The sequence below is a fragment of the Cyprinus carpio genome, chromosome A25 (assembly GCF_018340385.1).
Source record: "Cyprinus carpio isolate SPL01 chromosome A25, ASM1834038v1, whole genome shotgun sequence".
In the NCBI taxonomy this organism is placed as follows: Eukaryota; Metazoa; Chordata; class Actinopteri; order Cypriniformes; family Cyprinidae; genus Cyprinus; species Cyprinus carpio.
Window position 1 is genome coordinate 10,458,649 of NC_056596.1, and position 20,534 is coordinate 10,479,182.

The 20,534-nt window shown below is 38.5% G+C and overlaps 2 protein-coding genes across 5 annotated transcripts in view; one reads left to right on the top strand and one right to left on the bottom strand.

Moving 5' to 3' along the window:
* The window catches only part of si:dkey-219c3.2 (transcription initiation factor TFIID subunit 4), a 43,405-nt gene extending 39,826 nt beyond the window's left edge, over window positions 1–3,579 (top strand). Inside the window, exon 14 of the mRNA XM_042715428.1 lies at window positions 1,961–3,579. Coding sequence (XP_042571362.1) covers window positions 1,961–2,134 — 174 coding nt within the window. The 3' untranslated portion in view covers window positions 2,135–3,579. The remainder of the gene's footprint in view (window positions 1–1,960) is intronic.
* Window positions 3,580–4,371: 792 nt separating this feature from the next.
* kctd15a (potassium channel tetramerization domain containing 15a) lies at window positions 4,372–20,513 on the bottom strand. 4 transcript variants are annotated; one of them, XM_042715432.1, is made up of 5 exons: window positions 20,394–20,513; window positions 15,971–16,146; window positions 14,792–14,936; window positions 9,739–10,044; window positions 4,372–6,264 (listed from the first exon to the last, which is right to left on the bottom strand). In XM_042715432.1, exons 2-5 carry the CDS (start codon window positions 16,132–16,134, stop codon window positions 6,106–6,108), a joined length of 774 nt encoding a protein of 257 aa, XP_042571366.1. In that variant the 5' UTR covers window positions 16,135–16,146; window positions 20,394–20,513; the 3' UTR covers window positions 4,372–6,105. The 4 variants fall into 4 exon arrangements, with proteins under 4 accessions (XP_042571366.1, XP_042571367.1, XP_042571365.1 ...); XM_042715433.1 differs by lacking the exon at window positions 20,394–20,513 and adding an exon at window positions 19,301–19,483; XM_042715431.1 differs by lacking the exon at window positions 20,394–20,513 and adding an exon at window positions 17,669–17,965.
* Between the last annotated feature and the right edge of the window lie 21 nt (window positions 20,514–20,534).

Genomic DNA, 20,534 nt, shown 5'->3' on the forward strand with positions numbered 1-20,534 from the left:
CCGACTGATGTCACGCTATAGACCCCCTGTACGGCTGATGAATACGATACACATGCCATCTTCCTCCCTCCTCCTGTAAATTAGATGGAAGGTCTTTTCGCTCGAGGTGGACTGTGTAAATAATGTGGTTAATGTGGTGACGGCTGGTTGTGAGCCCTCCGTTTCTTTGTCTTGACTTGTAATATATAAGTGTAGATTTATTTTAATGGTCTGATCTCACTCTTTCGCACACTCATTTGTTGGAGTGGAGTCTGAAGATGAAGTGCTTTGAGATACTGTAGTTGAGATCTAAAGTCTGCTGCCCGGGGTGTGAGGTGTGGTTCTCTAGCCTCCAGCTGAGAACAGATGATCACATGTTGTGCAGGTGTGCTGACAAACACACAAAAGCAGAGGATCTTTGATGACTGCTAGGACTTAATAGCAAAATTATGGAATCAAACCAAAGTTGGGCTGGCTCGGCTCAGATTTAGGTAGCACAAAGACTTCTCAGTTGTTGGCTGCTTTAATTTTGGGTGATTTTTTTTTTTTTTTTTTTTTTTTTTCTAAAAGTGAACCTTTTTACTATTTTAAATTTACACAAAAAAATCTGACCCAATCCAAACTTTGAGAAGGATAATTTAAAAAATAAAAAATTGTTACAATTTTACAATGGGTATAGAAAAGAAACACCCTCTTTAAAATAATCACATTTTGTTGCTTTGCAGCCTGAAATGAAGATGGACACAGTTTTTATCCAGCTGTATTTACTCAGTACAACTTATAACAACCAAGTGAAAGTTGGATAAAGGATCAGCCACACGTGTCATCATTTTGTTGAACCATCTTCAGTCTGTTGGGATATACCTCTGTCTCTGCTACCTTTGCACAGCTAGACTTTGCAATATTTGTCCACTCTTCTTTGCATAACTGCTAAAGTTGTGTTCAATTTGACGAGGCCATGCAAGGACATTCACCTTCTTCTTCTTCAACCAGTGTGTGAACAGTTTTGCTGTGTGCTTTGTGTCATTGTCATGTTGGAAGGTAAACCTTCTTCCCATTGACAACTTTCTGGCAGAGGGCAGCAGATTTTTCTCAAGAATTATTTCCATTTTTTCTTCTATCCTGACAAGTGCTCTGCAGGGAAACACCCCATAACAGGATATTACCACCTCTATGCTTTACTGGAGGAATGCTGTTATTTGGATGGTGAGCTGGATTGGATTCATTGTTTGGTGTTGATGCCAAATTATTCAGTTATAGTCTCGTCTGCATCAGAATCTTCAAGGTGTGTTTTGGGAAAGCTCAGTCGTGACTGCATGTGGCCTTTCTTGAGGAGTGTCTTTTTTCTTGCAACCCTCCCATACAAGCCACATGTGTGGAGAATTTGTGATATTGTTGTCACATGCTCACAATGACCACTCTTTGTCATAAATTCCTGCAGCTGCTTCAGAGTCACTGTAGGCCTCTTGGTCACCTCTCTGATCAGTTTCCTCCGGCTCTTTCATCCAGTTTGGAGCGACGTCCTGATCCAGGGAGGATCTGTTTTGTACCAAATACCTTCCACTTCTTAATAATAGACTTCACTTTGCTTCTAGGCCTTTCAATTTTTTTTTATCCATCAACTGACTTGTGCATGTCCATAACTTTAACCCAGAGATCTTTTGTCAGTGCCTTGCCACCCATAGAAGAAAACCAAAGATAATTTAATGCTATAAAGCAGTGACATGTAAAAAATTAGTAACATTTATTCATATTAAGGGTATATTTTTTTTCCAAATAATTCAGCATGTTTGTATGATTGTAGGTGGTTTAAAGTTAGATAAAATATAAAATCATAAATATAAAAGTGATTTGACAGCCTACTAAATGTAGCAACCATTTATCATCAATCACAGCCTTGGCAAACGTTAACAACCAGTCATGTTAAAAATGAGTGAAAAAGGACAATGACCTAATGAATTCTTTCCTTTTTCCCTTTCAGTTTCCTGCAGGCTCCTCCGGATCAGCGACCGGTTCTACCTCATCCTCCACATCCTCAGTCCGGCAGACCCGGCAGCGTGTCACCCGGGTCAACCTCAGGGACTTGATCTTCTGCTTGGAGCAGGAGCGAACCACAGCCAGGTCCATGCTGCTCTACAAGGCTCTTCTGAAGTAGCAGTGATCCAGTGAGATGGACGAGATCATCCACGCTAATGGTACTCCAACTGCTCGACTCTCAGTAATACGTTCAAGTCTTCCTCTCCTTCTCCGCATTCATCTCCAGTTTGTGCCTTCAGACTCACCTGTGGCATGAACTCTTTGTTCAGTTTGAGCGCGTTTTTGTAAATCTTCCAAACGTAGGCATTCTGGAGATGAGAAGGTTCTGGAAAAGGCCAAAAGGCGGCGGCTATGGACACCATGTGATTTTCCCCTCTGAGTCACCCTTTTATGGTTTTATTTCCCCATTGTTTTGGATTAATGAGCCATCATGTTGAGCAATGTTGAACTCGGACTGGTTTTACGTTTCAGGATAGAGATTGAGATTTGTTTTATATTAATAGTGGCTGGACTTGTTTTTAACCAAAAGCCTAATTTGCAATAGAGACACTGGAAATGTGAATGCAAAGTTCCTGGTTTTAGAGGTCTAACGAGTCGGGAGTATTTTTAGTAACTTATAAGTAGCGCATCTTTAAGTCTCTAAGGATCCGTGTGGATGTTTTTTTTTGTTTGTTTTTTTTTTTGTTACAGATTTCTGCAAAATGAAGAAACTCTGTGTTGTAAAACACTGACTGTCTTTCATCCTATTGGATGGTCTTTTGAAATTCAGTGACAGTTTTGTCTCGCACACTCAGTGTGGGGTTATAGGTGTGTACAGTTTCACTAGTGTCTGTGTTAAGTATACTGTGAAATGGTGCCTTACGTGGCCCTCCTGGGGCACCATTGTTTTTAATCAAATCCAAGGCAAGGAATTATCTGATGTGCTAATACTAATATGCATCGCTTCACCAACCATTCTAGAGCAGGATCTCTCGTAACTTATTTGTGGAGAAATGGCAGGTTGTATGTGCTGTTAATTTGACCTTTGTTTTTTTTTTTTTTTAAATACATTCAAAATGGAGTGGCTTTGATGGACTGCAGTGATGATTTTAAAATACTGTTGCATTTTGTATCATGTACTTTTGTGTTTGAAATTCGTTCACTATAAATTTAGTATCTGTCATTGGGCATTATTTTGTCTCAAATACCGAATATTTGTATACTGCCCTTTATGACATGCAGTAAGAGAGGACATGTTTGACATTTACATTTTGGCGTTGTACAGATGTATGTTGGGAGACGCTCAGCGTTCATGTCGTGTGCAATGATTCCTTTGAGATCTGAGGCAAATCTTGGCAAACCTCTTCCATCTCTCAGATTGGTTTTAATTCGTATTGTTTGTACTGGCGTTTGGACAAACAGTATTGTTGATCAAAGGATTGTCTTTTGTCTAAAAAAAACATATCTATTAGAATTTCTATTTTTGCTAAATTTAACAATTTTTGAATGTTTGGTTGGTTTGGAAAAAAATGCTCATCTCTATTAAATTTGTACTTTTGTAAAAGAATAAAGTTCCTAATTATACTTCTGCCAAGACTTTCTTTGATGTTGTTTTACATTAATATGTCAAACATGGAATCAAAATTGTTTACTTGAACTTTCTTACTGGGCAAAAACAAAAAATATTAATCTTTCATCAAAATGCTTTTTTTTTTGGCTGATTTCAATTAGGCCACACAGGATGTTGGTAACGTTAATCATAATACATCCTTACATCCTATAACCAGCAAGTAAAAGTTCAAATAAATGTGCCCTGATTCCTGGGACTTTTTTTTTTACTTTTTTTTTTCACAGGAAACTGTATTCCGGTATTTACTGCCCACATTTCATGATTTAGTTTCTGATTAAAAACGTCAAGTCCTGTCCTACTTTTTCTTTATTTTTGTAGTTTAATATTGTTTTGTTTAGGAAATTAACCATCATTGATCTATTGAGAACTATTCATGTGTTTTATGTTCAAAAATTTAATTTTTAATCAAAATGTTAATCTTCTATTGAAATGGGATGCTTCTTTCTGCTGACATGTGCCATACTTCTCCAATCATTTAGTCTACTGAAACTCCGCCCCTTTCTCACAATAGACTGCAAGTTCACGTTTAGATCTGCCTTCATCCAATCAACAACCAACTGATAGAACCTTTTTATTTTCTATCCCGATATTTCATTTCACACTGAGTTTTTGACTAACCCTGACTATGTTCATGCTGTTTTCTTTAAATATGTTCCCTGTCATTTGTATCAAGTTTTTCCGACACATTCACATGCATGCTGCCAGTGGTTTAAAATAGGGAAAGAACTCCAACAATTTATTAAAAGTTTTTTTTTTTTTTTATCAACACCGATTACAAAAAGAATGTGACAATTCAAATAAACACATGCCTGACATACCACTATGATTCATATCAATAATAATCCATTACAAAAAATGTTTTATTTAAATAATATACATTTGGACCATACTGCAATATACATCTTGACACAACATCCATTAGAGCAGTATTTAAATTAAGATTTATGTAATGTTTGACATGGCTTCTCCGATAATCGTCTTTTTAATGTTCTTGTCCTTGAAACCGAAAACCGAACGGCAGTTGCAGAGCAGCGAGATGACAAGTTTCATTTAGGGGGGCCTGCGAAGCATCCATAAGCCTTTATGTACAATGTACAACAAATCAAGGAAATCTGAAGACGTAGTATAAAAGAAATGCTGGCCAGTTAAGACAACACTTAGCATAACAACATATCTGTGACATTTCAGTGACCCTTCTTTTTGAAATTGCGAGGCAAAGAACTCTTATAAAATATGCCTTTTTACAATACATTATGCAATTCAGTCTGTTTACCAGCCACCAAGTTAAACTTTCAAGTTCATTCTCCCTCAGTCTTTCTCCGAGTGGCTCTGATTGCGATGTTTTGCTAAGGGAGAGTGAGTAAAAGGGATTGTGGGAAAGTGACCTTAACTCCTGGAGAAGTCTGACCCGTAGCCCCTCCGTCTCCAAGCATTAGGGACACAGTAATTCCCCTCTTCTCAAACGGTCCGAGTATCGCCCCCTGAAAGTGCTGCATTCGTTAACAACCTGACTCATTTTTCCAAAGCTGCCTTCATTAAACAAGATGTTATTTTGGACACACAGGGCATTGAATCTACAAAAGATATTTACTTTTTAACCGTTTACTCAAAGCAGTTATGTATAATGAACATTACGAAGCGACTAGTTTTGAAGAAAACAGGCACCGAAAGAAAGTGGAGGATTTAGCAACGCCATCAAAAAAGCTCTCCCACATGAGTCCAGGTTTTCCTTTAGACATGCTCAAACAAAAAGCCTCTCTGCCCAGCACTGAATGCATTACCAGATCGTCTGCTTTAGCCGGCATGTAGCCTCAAGTCAAAGCGTCAGTGCGGCCAACTCCAGACCGCACTTACAACCAAATGACTTCTGAGGACTGCTCTCGTATCCTTCATGTAGCGAGACAACAGCAATAAACCTGTAGGTCATAAAAAAACTGATTTACATTGATGAGACTGGAAAATGAGAACATTAGATATCTAGATTAAAAATGGATCAGAGGACAGACTTTGTATTTTGTGGTTAATTTCGCCCGGGAGCTTGGAGATCAGACTGCTGCATCATTTGGAAGTGTTCTAGCCGGAAGGTGCGCTCGCCATGAACGCAGCTTCCTTGTAGAGTTCCTCTTTTCGTTCTTTTACACACATACAACGGCAAACTTATGTTATGGATCTGTACTGTGGAAATCTAGATCAGTGAATACATTTTTCTTGACTCAAGCCAAAGAAATGGCTAAAAAGTTCAACTGGAGGTCAATAGCTGAAAAGCCATCCAGTGACTCGCTTGGGTTTGTAAAGCATCTTTTGGGGCAGATTTGGGGTCGTTGATAAAATTACTCATACATTTACTAAAATTTCAGTCCTCTTGGAGTCCGAAGAGTTGATATAAACTCTTCTTGCAAATTAAGTCTTCTATTTGTCCACTGGCATTTTTTTTTCTTTTGACAGCAGACTGAGGTGTTTGTGGTTGGCGCCAGAGCCGGCTAGTCCAGAGGCTCCTGTTTTATCCTGATGGGTGTGTGGCTGGTCTGACACCGTCTGTCTTCCCGACTCAGGATGTATTCGCTGAACTGGGAGGAGTCCACACCCCCGCCGCACGACGCCACCATGCTGAAGCCTTTCTGGAACAGTCTCTCCAGAACCTAGGACAAACCAGGGACATTTTTAGTATACTGTTGTATTATAAGAAACTCAGTACTTCGTATAGTTGAATTAGTACACTAACAGTCTCTCCAGAGCCTAGGAGAAACCAGGGCTATTTTTGAGTATTTTGCAAAGTTTTCCACACAATATGAAAACCTCAGTATCAGTACTACACCTAATTGCGACAAGACATCACCATACCAAACCCTTTTGAAACAGCCCCTACAGGACCAAGGAGAAACCAGGGACAATGAGTTTTTAAATTTAAGCAATTCATATAGTTGCATCAACAGATACAATGCTGAAACCTTTTAGAAAAAGTCTCTTCAGGACCTAAATGAGACCAGCGGACTTTTCTAGTATTTTGAGATGAAGTTTCCATAAAATAAGACGACACCTGCAACAGTCTCTCTAGGACCTGAAAGAAACCAGGGGAATTTTTGTCTATTCTGAGTTCTCCGTTGAATATGAGAAACTCGGTATGAGTTATTTGGAAGTAAACTCCTATTTATGCCACTCTATCAGCACTTCACATAGTTGCATCAAGACCCATTTAAAATGTGCAATCTCAGTAACGGTGCTATCAACAACTTCACGCTTGCATTACCCTCAGACGCTTCTCACTCCAGACCATCCACCCGGGATGAGAAGCAGCGAGCAGACATCCCCTGGGCTGTTTACAGGGGTTTGATGCGGAGTCAAATGAGAATAGGCTCCCCCACTGACAGCCCACACTGAAGCCGCCCGGCTCTTTCATTACAAACCCAATACACACAATCTCGGCTACTGTCAGAGATCCCTCACCGAGAGCCGTCTCTGGGCGGCCGCTGTCGCTGTCATTCCCGCCGCCGCAAAAAGCCAACGAAATGTTTTATCTGTTGGAGTGCTTGTAGATTTTTTTGAAATTCAATACATGCAGCCTTGAGTATTCACTTACTCCTGCACTTCTTTCAAGTGTGCTTCTAATGAAAATGAAAGTTCTGGCTCGGGGCTACACAGCAAGATAAAAGTCCCTCTGCAAAAAAAATAAAAAATAGAAGACGAAGACGAAGGAATCAGTTGAACTGCACAGGGCCTGAGAAAAAATGTCCACCCTTATCCTCACTTTGGAAGTTGAGGCTGCGGAGAAACTTGTAGAGGAAATGAACACTTCTTATGACTTGCGCACAGATGAGGTATGAAAGAAATCAGCAGATGATTCAAGGGCCTACCGTGCACAAAGAAAAATTGCTCTTTTCAAGAACATATATCGGCATTAAGGCTCGTGTAAGGTTTCGGTTGCATCAGTGTTACAGAAGTGAGATTTAATACTTTGAAGTTTGTTCTTTTTGTGTGATTTTCAAACTTTTTCCAGTGGATTTAGAAAATTTGTCTTAAAGGGATAGTCCACCAAAAAAATGATAATTATTTCATCATTTACTAAGATGATTTTGGAAAAGTGTTTGCTTACCATTTAAGGAGTTCAGTGTTGTTTTGGACCCCACTGACTTTCATTGTATGGTCAAAAACAGTATTCAAAATCTCTTCTACTCCACAGAGTGCAATCTGGGTGAAATATACCTTTAATTTGTATTTAATCCATTCCTTTAATAAAATACATCCATCTAGAGTTCTTACTAAAGACAGAATGAACATATATAGACTCTAGATTTGTTAATTCTGTCTTTAGTAAGACAGAAGCTTTTATACTTGAGAGGGTTGTGACACTCTATATTATAGTGTCACAAGCCTCTCAAGTATTCAGGCATTGATATCTGAAGGCTTATGATTTTGACATTACACTCACTGTGCTGATGGTTGCATCACTTACTAACTTTCTTACAGTAAACGGCTACAATTTCTTGGCAACAAACTGGCTCTCTCACTCTGTCTTTTTCCATATCTCTCATCCTCTGTCAGTCCTCTCTGATCTATCTTCTCATATTTCATAGGTGGGTTTTCGTGAACACCCGAGACGTGTGACAAAGATGCTCTTAAAAAAATCCACCCGCATGATTCAGTCAGTTAAGTGCGCAAATGTGAGGGGCAAAATAAGTGTTATCAGACACACTAATTAGTTATACAGTAAGTCAATTAGGCATGTGTAAAAAAGTAGCGTAAACCAGTTTAGGTTGTTCAAAGAAACCAAAGTACAGTATTAAAAATGTAGCATGTGTGTTTAAAATGCTCCAGGCACAGAAATGTTAGAGCACTTTTTTAAAAAGGGGGGTTTTTTTTTAGGGAGGGTTTTAAATATATTTTGTGTATATTTTTTCTCTCTTTTCTTCTCTGTTTTTTGTGTACATATTCCCCACATTAGCATCGCCTCCAGGATTCAAGGTACCGGACATGATAAAACGTATGTATGTGGATGTGTCTGATGTGTCAGGATGTGTGTCTCATTGAACACCTTTCAAACTGCCTAATCTTGAAGTATGTGAGAAGATGACATGGGGCATAACTGCACCTCTGCAGCTGTGGAGCCACACCTTCATCCACACCTGCCTCCTACATCTTGCACCCCCTCACATCTTTTCAGGTTGGCATGCAGCAGTCAAGCTGCCTCCAAGACACATCAGGACAGCACGCTCAATATCCCAGCAATCAGCCCAAGCTCAAGCCCAAGTCAAACCTTCAAACTTGAGGTGCTTTATAATAGGCTCATTGATATGGCAAAAGTGATTGACAGTCTTATGTAATTTAAAATGATGTAATTTCAATATTTAAATATTTGAAAAAACTATTTCATTTAGATTTTTTTTTTCATTATGACATTATTTTCATGACAATTAATCACATTTTCCTCCCAAATCTTCATTCCCATAATGTGTCTGGATATTTGACTTATACGCTTTATTGCAACATTAATCTCTTATAATTGTAATTTTGTTGTTTTCTCTTGATTCGCCCAAGTATGTACTATGGTTTAAAAGTTTGGGGTCATTAAGATTTTTTTTTTATATTTTTTTTTTTTATTTTTTAGAAATGGTATTTTGAATTGATTATTTATGTTAGTTATGAATTTTATTATATTACAAAATATTTATATTTCAAATAAATGCTGTTCTTTTTTTAAAATTTCTAATTATCAGAGAATCCTGAAAAAAAAATCTATCACAGTTTCCACAAAAATATGAAGCGGCACAACTGTTTTCAACATTGATGATAAAAAGAAATATTGGCATATTAAAATTATTTCTGATGGATCATGTGTCACTAAACACTTAAATAATAACTGCTGAAAATTCAGCTTTACCATCACAGGAATAAATTACATTTTATTATGTTTTGATTTAGTGGAATATTTTTTTATTTTGTAATAATATTTACTGTATTTTTGGTCAAATAAATGCAGTCATGGTGAGCATAAAATACTTTTTTCGAAAACATTTAAAAAAAAATCTTTCCAACCCCCCAACTTTTGAACGGTAGTGTATTAGTCAGTGATTATGACCATCAAATATTGTTGTAGTAGTACTCAATGACTGCTGTACCTGCACAGAGTTGAGCCTGCAATAGCCATTCAGTGGAAAGCGAATAACGTGGGTTGGGTCCTGGTTCCAGCCGGCATTGACTGAATTGCACATGACATCCCCTGTCTCTGGGAAAATCTCCTCTATGAGGGCCTTGTCCCCACTGATGGCAATCCTCTCGCCCAGGTCAGGGGTCACCCGCACCACCAGGCACTCACAGGGCTGAGCTGCCCGCCGCTGCTCCCGGTCCTGTTTCCAGCGCTCCAGCTCTTTCACCATTGGCGTCAGCTGGTAATACCGAGCCTCCTCATACAGCAGCTGGAACTCCTGCAGGAACAACACATGGATGTGAATGTATGCACGGAAAAAAAGAAAGAAAAAAAACAAACAACCCATCCAGCAAATGATTGAATGAGCAGATAAACAGACCAACCATGGAGTATATGAATGAACAAGCAGACAATAAAATTCAAACACATGAATGAATGAACAAATAAATCAACAATAAATAAATAAATAAGAAAACAAACAAATGTACAGAAAAATTAATGAATGAACAAACAGGGAAAATTAACCAGCTATTGAGGGAATGAATGAATAAGCAGACCGAAACTGACAAACAAACATATGACTGAAAACAACCCACTGAGCAAATGAGCGAACAAGGACACAAACAAACAACCAAGTGAGCGAGCGGATGTGCAAACAAACAAACCACCAAATGAGTGAACGAATGAGCAAACAAACAAACCACCAAGTGAGCGAACGAATGAGCAAACAAACAATCCACCAAGTGAGTGAACGAATGAGCAAACAAACAAACCACCAAGTGAGTGAATGAATGAGCAAACAAACAATCCACCAAGTGAGCGAACGAATGAGCAAACAAACAATCCACCAAATGAGTGAACGAATGAGCAAACAAACAAACCACCAAGTGAGCAAACGGATGTGCAAACAAACAATCCACCAAGTGAGCAAACGGATGTGCAAACAAACAAACCACCAAATGAGTGAACGAATGAGCAAACAAACAAACCACCAAGTGAGCAAACGGATGTGCAAACAAACAATCCACCAAGTGAGCGAACGAATGAGCAAACAAACAAACCACCAAGTGAGCGAACGAATGAGCAAACAAACAAACCACCAAGTTAGCAAACGGATGAGCAAACAAACAATCCATCAAGTGAGACAGCGAAAGGTTGTGCAAACAAACAATCCACCAAGTGAGCAAACGGATGTGCAAACAAACAAACCACCAAATGAGTGAACGAATGAGCAAACAAACAAACCACCAAGTGAGTGAATGAATGAGCAAACAAACAATCCACCAAGTGAGCAAACGGATGTGCAAACAAACAAACCACCAAATGAGTGAACGAATGAGCAAACAAACAAACCACCAAGTGAGCGAACGGATGTGCAAACAAACAATCCACCACGTGAGCGAACGAATGAGCAAACAAACAAACCACCAAGTGAGCAAACGGATGTGCAAACAAACAAACCACCAAATGACGTGAACGAATGAGCAAACAAACAAACCACCAAGTGAGCGAACGAATGAGCAAACAAACAAACCACCAAGTTAGCAAACGGATGTGCAAACAAACAATCCACCACGTGAGCGAACGAATGAGCAAACAAACAAACCACCACGTGAGCAAACGGATGTGCAAACAAACAATCCATCAAGTGAACAAACGAATGAGCAAACAAACAATCCATCAAGTGAACAAACGAATGAGCAAACAAACAATCCATCAAGTGAACAAACGGATGAGCAAACAAACAAACCACCAAGTGAGCAAACGGATGTGCAAACAAACAATCCACCAAGTTAGCAAACGGATGTGCAAACAAACAATCCATCAAGTGAACAAACGAATGAGCAAACAAACAATCCATCAAGTGAACAAACGGATGAGCAAACAAACAATCCACCAAGTGAGTGAACGGATATGCAAACAAACAATCCTCCAAGTGAGTGAACGGATATGCAAACAAACAATCCACCAAGTGAGCAAACGGATGTGCAAACAAACAATCCTCCATTGAGTGAACGGATTGAAACAAAAACCAAGTGAACAAACGGATGAGCAAACAAACAATCCACCAAGTGAGTGAACGGATATGCAAACAAACAATCCACCAAGTGAGCAAACAAAATGGCAATACGAACAAACAAAAAGCAGAAACACCCCATCAACCAAATTAATGACAGACCACCAAGTAAAAGAATAGAAACAAACAAACAAAAAAATTTTATTTTCTATTCCATCACTAAAGATATTTTTAGATTTAGCCTAATTTTTCCACTAGGAAAGATCTGATAATAATATCAGAAAATGAAAGAAGAAATTCAAAATGTTTCAAAGCACATGTCATTTAGCATTGAGCATGAACCCAAACCAACACATGGAGCAATTTTTCCCATCTGACCCATCTTTAACCAGGACCAGGGCAAGGGTTGGGGGTGGGGGGTTAAGCCCTCCAGCTCTCCCCTCACTCACAGACTCTCTGGTCGGACAGCACAGATTGCTGCCTCTGCCTGAGGCGTCCTTTACCCTACAGCACATTTACCCCACTTACACTCGCCTTTCATTCACCACTAAACCAGATGGCTACACGCCTCAGTCCTACCATTACAATCACTGCAGTAATTAAAATATTTTAAAATTTTCCTGGTATGAGCATATATTGAGGAAAATTAATGATAAACCAAAGTTAGTGGTGTTACTACTTGTTACCACTTTACCTGAATTCAACCTATTTTTGTATGATTGTTAACTAAAGTAAAACTAAAACCATAAAAAAAAAACATTTCTGTTACTTATTTTTTGTATTATTGTTAAATAAATTAAAAATAAAAATTTATGTTACTTAAAACAAAAACAAAAAAATTATAAACAAATTCAGCTAGGTGCCAAGACAATATATATATAATGAAATAATAGCCTATATTAGGGCTAAGATTAATCACGATTAATCTCATTCCAAAATAAAAGTTTTGTTTTTAATAAATACTGTGTATACTTTATTATATTTATAAAAAAGCTATATTTAAGAAGAATCCCCCTGCTCTTATATATTAAATATACATATATATATAAAATATATATATAAATATATAAATGTATATACATGTGTTTGTGTATGTTATGTGTGTATACATGGTGTGTGGTGTGATGTTTTATTTTGGATGTGTGTATTATGACAGCCCTAATATATATATATATATATATATATTATAGAAACACAAAAACAAGGTATTAAGGTCTGATATTATTTAAAGAAATCAACACTTTTCTCACCCAGGGGGAATAAATTTGAGACATACCCAAACAGTAAGGTATAATATTTTGTCATACATATAAGTTTGACGGCATATTATCAAGCTCAAATTTGAGACCCCAAACAGTTGCCAAATTTCGTCATACAGGAAATTAGGCAGTTATCAAAAAACAATAGATTAGGAAAAGTCATGAAGCGTTATTGTTTTTGTTGATTTTTAATGTTTTTGTTGGGTTTTATAAGGGCCTTGGGGTGTGTCCTGAAAAGACATTTCTGCTCGAAACTCAGCAGAACAGCATTCTTTGGTTCTGCGCCTGGTGGCCTAGTTCCTCGTGGCTGTGAGAGATAGCTGTGATCTCGACCCTGCCGGCTCTTCATCCGCACCCTGTAAGCCTACTCATTCCACTGCAGGCTACGCCACGGAGAACAATAGCACCGACCATCTCACACACAACTCTCTTTTACAATTACCACAAGAAAAGGAGTTGTTTTCTTACCCACACCCCTCCCTCAGCCTCTCTTCTTTCTCTCCCTCTTTATTCCCTATGTTCCTTTCTTTAGCCCATACTGGTGCTGACAACATGGATACAGAGACTTTAGGCCTTCGGGCTCTTGCTAATTCAAAGAAAAACAAGCTGCGCTTCTTTCCCAGGTCTGCAGCGAAAGCTGGGTATGTTTAAACAGGGCTTCTTCTGTGACTCAATTTGGGAAGGAGAATGTAAAAGCAACGGCCCACAGAAAAGCGAATTTAGTCTTTAGGCCTTATCCGTATGGACAAATGAAGCTGGATGCACTACACGGTTTTCAAGTGCAAACTCTTCTAGAAGAACACAAATGTTTTCACTTAAGTCAATAAGTAGAGTCTAATGAATCCACAATCGTAACAGACATCTGGGAGGAGATCAAATGTATCCCATCACCTCTCACAGGAGGTGCTGCTCCATCTGACAACATGCATCATTCGCTTATGTACAGCTTCATCTGAAAATATTCAGTGGGTTTTTACAGCATCTTAGGCTCTGGATGAAAAAGAAAAGGTAATAAGTGTGAAGGTTTATAGGCCTCAAACCCAACAGTGACCAGTTCATGTAGTCATTGAGTTTCCCCACTCTTGAAAGTCAGGGCACGGTGAGTTTTGATGGGCAAAATGTGAAAAGTTAAGCATAATGGGATGTAATGATGTGCAGTTACATATTTTATGTTCTGTTATCAAACGGCCTCACACAGTGGAGGAAAGCTACCCACGAGCCTGAGGCGCAAATAACTACTCTCACCCTAATTAATCCCACTGACACAAAAACCTTTACCTATCTGATTTTTGACTGAGGCGGCATAATACTTCACCAACTTATCTGCTGCCATTGAAGAAAGGACTGTGTTTGTGAATTACATTTCACACTATTTTGAATCCAACTTTAAACTTCACCTTTTATTTTGTTTTGTTTTATTATTTTGCTATAACTGTGCCAATGTTGAAAGTTTTGTATCAGTATACAAAGAATTGCCAAGATGTCTCACTTCCTGTCTGCCATCTTTGCCAGCAAACAGGTTAAGTTGTTGGAAACAGTATAATCGTAGTATTCAACAAGCATCCAGGGATATTTGAGACTTGAAGCTTAAGATAATTCCAAACACATGGAAATTGAATAAAACCGCTGTGTGGTTCTGTCTGGGTCCTTTCTGCATGTTTCAGCTCAAGGCTATTGACGTGTTGCTAAAAGAGGAACTAGATGAAAGTTCTGACCTGCTGAAGAGACACTGGGTATGTGCAGGTTACCTTGAAGTCGTCAGGAAGAAGCAGTTTGCTGGTTCTCAGGTAGCTCAGGATAAAGCGGAATATCTCTCCATCTCTGTCGATAAAATAATGCTGCTTCAGACTGTCCAAAACAATCGGTTCTGTGCCGTTGAACAGGCGACTGATTCTGGAGGGGGGAAAAATGTAATCAATGATTTTTAATTAAAAAAAAAAAAAATGCATTTTATTGTAAAAGTTTTATGGAAGCACTACACTACATTAAGAATGATTTTGCTCATATCATGTCGCATTGTAAAAGATATTCTTTAAAAAAAACTGCTTAAATAAGTTTAACGGCGAACGTATAAGTTGATTTTTTTAACCTGATTTAATTGCTGAAATGGGGTCAAGCATTTGGAATTATGTCGTATGCTATTTCTGTTCTTTGGATAAATAGATTTGATCTTTGCAAAATGTTCTTATTTCATTCTCTCATCCTATTTCATTCTTCCGTTCGTTCTTTCTCTCTCTCATTCTGGAAACCGATGCAAAACACTTAATAAGAAAACCAATTCCCCCTTTTGTGCCTCGGGTGGTCCTTTTCTCATATGGTCTTGCCGTTCCCCCAGTTAGAATTTCACCATATAGCTTTAGGCAATCTTAGTTTTTCATCTCAGCCTCTCTTTTTTTTTTCCTCCAAAAAGCAATTAAAATGCTGCCTGCTTTCCACCCTCCCCCCATTTTCCTTTCCTCCCTCCTTCCCGTTGCTCTCTTGCTCCATATCCATTAATAAATCAGAGCGAGCCATGCTCTCTGTTAACCTGAACAGATGTGGCAAAGCTCTCACACTTTTTTTCCCATCTTGCAGACACACACACATGTACGTCTCTAACAGGTGGTGTCCCTTTATCTCCCTTTATCCGCAAATCTCTGTAGATTACGGTTGGGATGGATGCAGCAGGTAGGAATTGCATGACTCCACAAGTGGCTTTTGATCACAAAAAAACTGAGCTTCAAGTCATTTAAAGATAGCGCATTTCAATGTATCGCTCTATTTATACATAAATTAATTTAGTTTAACACTTAAATACACATTTCATAACAGTTACAAAAATGATGAAAATGATGAACTTCTCACGACAGCTCGACACATAGTTTTACATCAACATCAGTCATAGTAAACCCCAAAAACGGTCAGCGTCAAATCACAACTGGTCTTACCTGGAGTCTGGGTATTTGGTGAGGGTGGCCAGACTGCTGGTGTACATGTGCCCGCCTACGTCAATGTGGACTGGAGCGTTCGATTTAGTCAGCTGAGCCGGCAGTGGGATTCCCTGAGTGGCCAGAGGAGACACTGGGGACCGGGTCAAAGACAGCCGAGACATGCTCCTTCCCTCCTGCACAAACAGCACCGTATCAAATAAACAGCTCCTGGTTCCCCTCTCCCCTTCAGTCTCTGAGATCTAAGGTGCGATTCTGGCCTGCAAGCGCGCAGGAGATCACTTTTACATCTTCCCTTAAATTGCGTTTTTACCTTAAGAATTAGCACCACAAGTCTAATTAAGAAAATTTGCCTGCCGTTTTTTCCCCTCCTTTTTTCATAGAACCGGAGGGGAGAAATGGAGTGATGCTTATTAGCGAGCACGAAAGGGAGAGAGGGAGAGAAGGAGAGCGAGAGAGAGAGAGAGAGGGATGGATCCTAGTACTGTAGGTGTCTACCTCCAGGGTAAGAGAGGGAAAAAGTGTAAACTCCTAATTAAAGATATTGGGCGAATGTGTGAGACGCAAAACACCTCTTCACCAACAGCTTTTCAGTTCTTTAAAAGTTTCTGAGAGCAAATGAATCAACATTTTGAACTGAAGCCAAAAAATGAGAGTATATAAGACTTTTGCTCCTACAAGGTCAAATATAAAAATTTAAATGAAGCTGCGTCATAATAAGGTTTCAATTAGTGGTTAAGGTTCTAAATGATGCTACATTAAAATATTTGATCTCATTGTCCTCTCCTTAGTAAGTATAGCTCTTTACATTAAAACCATAGGGTCTATGATGCTTGACTGTTATTGTGGCATGAATCGACCTTTGTTTGGAGTAACGAACAATTCTGCTTAAACAGATGGTTAAAGTCCCATTTCCAGAGGCACAATGCCTGAAGCAATGTGTGCCCATGGTGTACATCAGAGACTTACACACTCGGTATATGATGATGCATCTTATGTCTAGCCATTAGATTTAAAATCAAATCCTGAAAATTAAACTGGTCACTTAACTAGGATAGAAAAGTTTTAAAATATGTTTAAAAGACAAACAACTGAAATATTATGAGGAGTAGGCCTATGTATACATATAGGATTTTTGGCCTGGGTAGAAATGCCCCACTTTACACAGTATATATAAAAAAAATAATAAATCAATCAGTGAATCTACAGCGCCTCTGCTAAAGAAATAATATTTTAACGGAGTTTTGAGTGTTCACTCGTCTGAATTGCATTTGATAAAATTAAAATACCGAGTTCCGAGAAATAATGACAAGAAATCATATATTCTTGTAAAATTTTTACAAAATAAAACTTGTTGTCACATAACGTATATCCGAGAAATAATGACAAGAAATCATATATTTATTTTAAAATCCGTAACGTATATATATTAGTTGTACTAAGTCGGAAGCGGCAAGAGTAATAATTAATAGTTTGTGATGTCAAAAACTGCGCCAGGTCCCTGGAGTGCGTAAAATAGCCCTACAACCCTCTGTACCGCACTTCCTGTACGCAATGGGCATACAGTAGCGCTCTGACCTCTCATTGTATACTCAAATCAGCCCTCCCTGATCTAAAACTGCAAAAGCACGACACACTGAGAACGAATGCAAAGATGCGCTAGAGAAACATTCGAGAATTTGACAGAATCCACCGTACCGTTTCAAACATTTTAGGATGTCCGACGCAATCAGTGGAGGATTCTAGCAGGCTGTCTCTGATGAAGGTTGCTTGTCCTTTAGAAAGAACTTTTTCGTAATATTTTCTCGGCACTCCAAGAGCTCCTCGTACAGAATCCGGCGACAATTCCGTTCAGAATCCAGCGAAATCTAACGCCGGTGCAAACGCAGCGCTATATAGGTCGCTGTGGCTTTAAAACTCGCTTAAAACACAGACCACAGACTGCTAGAGACACTTTCCACAAAAGCTACACAGGGGAGTCAGTCAAGGCTGCGTCCTTACCTTGGAAGACATAGCTGTAAATGTATCTTCAGCCCTCTTTAAAACATGAGATCGATCGTGGCGTGTCTTAGCCTCGCTTTTTTTCTTTCTTGCTTTTTTTTTTTTTGAAGCGTGAGAGTGCGTTGAAGGCTCTGCGTTCCAGCCCGAATAACAGAGGACAGCTGAACAAGAATTCTTGCTCAAGGCTCTCCAAACGCCCCGGGGCAGGATTAGGCTACAATTAGCTCAACCCTGCCTGAGCTGGGGCGAGTTACATGAACAACATTTGATCTTGCTATTCGCATTTTGGAAGTATGCGTATATATGTGTTTTAATCGCCATTTATTAATCTAGTACTGAACAATATGTGCATGCGCGGGGATAACGGTCTACTAGGTTACCTGTGTGCATGTCTTTTATTAGCCTTCATCGAGCAAAAGAGAAAAAATATTTTGTTTTTAACGGCATTACATATACTGCGTTATGATTTATGATTTTCCCCCCGTCTTTTTGATTTACGTTTCTTTTCCAGAGAATCTCACGAGCTTAAAAAAATGCATCTTCTTAATTTGGTTTAATATGTTTCTCAGAGAGTTCTAATATTATGTTCTGCTGGCCATGAAAACTAAATGACGTATATCGATATGCATTGTGCCTCTGCAAAAGACGCCTACACAACCGCCTCGAGCCAAACGCGCCATTTCAATTTTTTGCGCGCGGCTAGATAGAGATGTCTGCCACAGCTTTCAGGTGGAGGACAGGCTCATTGTGCTGAAAACATTGTAACAAAAAAGGTTACTTGACAGTTTTAGACCACTGTAATATTGTTCCCATTCTCCTTAAAATGTCCTGTACCTTGACATCTAGCGCCAACAAGTGACCAAACAAAACGCAGCCACAAAAAAAACGTTTTACAACATTTCCAAAACGTCTCCTTTTAGTTGCAATTATAACGTAGGTTAAAACGTCAACTAAAACAGGAGCATCTGAAACAAAACGTAGCCTATTAAGTAACGATCTGAAAAGATCTGAAGGGTGAGGTGACTTCAAACGTCAGTAGGTCAGACGTCAATATAACCAAAGTTTATGACTAAAACAAAACATACCAAACGTTGATGACGCGTTGGGCATTTACATATTTACATATTTTCATGACCTAAAAACAAGTTTAAACGCAGTTGTATTTGCAGGGAAAACCAACGACCAGAGAACAAATTGAATTAAGAGTTCCATAAATAAATAATTAACAAGCAATATATTTCATTTCAGTTTTTAGTTGTGCAAACTGAATGATAGAACCCTTTATTTTCTTCTCACAGATTTAAATTTTAAAATGTATTTTCCAATTACCTTCAGTGATCTTTTGGCACAGAGCTAATGTTATCACCTTCCACATAACAGTCCACATTCTCGAGTGAAAACACAGCAAAGCAAATCTGTTTGTATACAGGAGTATGTTGCAAATTATTTGGACTTAACAACCGCATTTTTCTCGCCTTTGGCTGAAATTAGTTTTCCCACATCAGACGAGCAGCAGGAAGACAAGATATTTTTGTTCAATTAAAGGAACAAGCCCGGAGTTAGTTCAATTACTTGACGCTGGAGGAAGATGTAAATTTAAAGATTTAAATAGCTTAGAATGTTGCCTCGAGCGCCTGCACTTCATTTCCTTAATTTACAGAGAGATGAGGGGAGTAATGGTTATCCCAATGATGTGCATCATGCCAACAAACTATATATCTGAGTAACACTTACTAACCCTGGTCTTACAGCTGCGTTTATATTAAAGTGTGTCAAATAAAACAGCCTGAAGACAGAAAAACAAAAGCGTCCTGGTAGCTAATCAATAGCAGCTAAAGAAAAATCTAAAACTTTCACAATTCACATGAACTAATTTAGTCTCAGTGATCCGTAGGACTTTATTAACATTAATATTAACATTGTTAATTCATAACCACTAATAGTATTTAAATTACAGTGTTAAAATTTAAATGGTATTATTTAAATTATGTAACTGCTTATTTTTTATGTATATGTACTGTAGTATTACAAGTATGATGAATTATTACACGTTTGGAGGCATGAGCCACTGTCTTGCCAAGAGAGACAGATGTAATACCTGTGCAACATTCTTGAATGCATAAATAAATCTAGTCTATTCCCTTTCGAAAGCTATTTTCCGATGATGCCTGTCCCTTATTAAACCACAGCGCCATCTGCTGGACATGACATGCAACGCCAAACATCTCTCCTTCTCACCTGAAACAACTTTGAACATTTTTGATGCTGTTGCATTTTGTCTACACTTCTTTTGGTAATTAGATTTCCCAGAGTCTTTTTGTAATAACTTAATTTCTAAAAGTTAGTTCAGAGCTTATTCTCTTGCCTCCAGCTCCTTCCATTCCAAAACCCAATCATACGGAGAGACTAATTTTTCTCTTACCCTCCTCCTTTTTAAATATGATTTTGGTGCTGAAGAAAGAAAAATGAGGATTTTCTTTGTTCTGTCTTCCACGTGACAAATGGTAGCTGATTTGATGTGCCCTTTGAGTCTGTAGATTGTGAGAGAGAACAGGATGTCAAA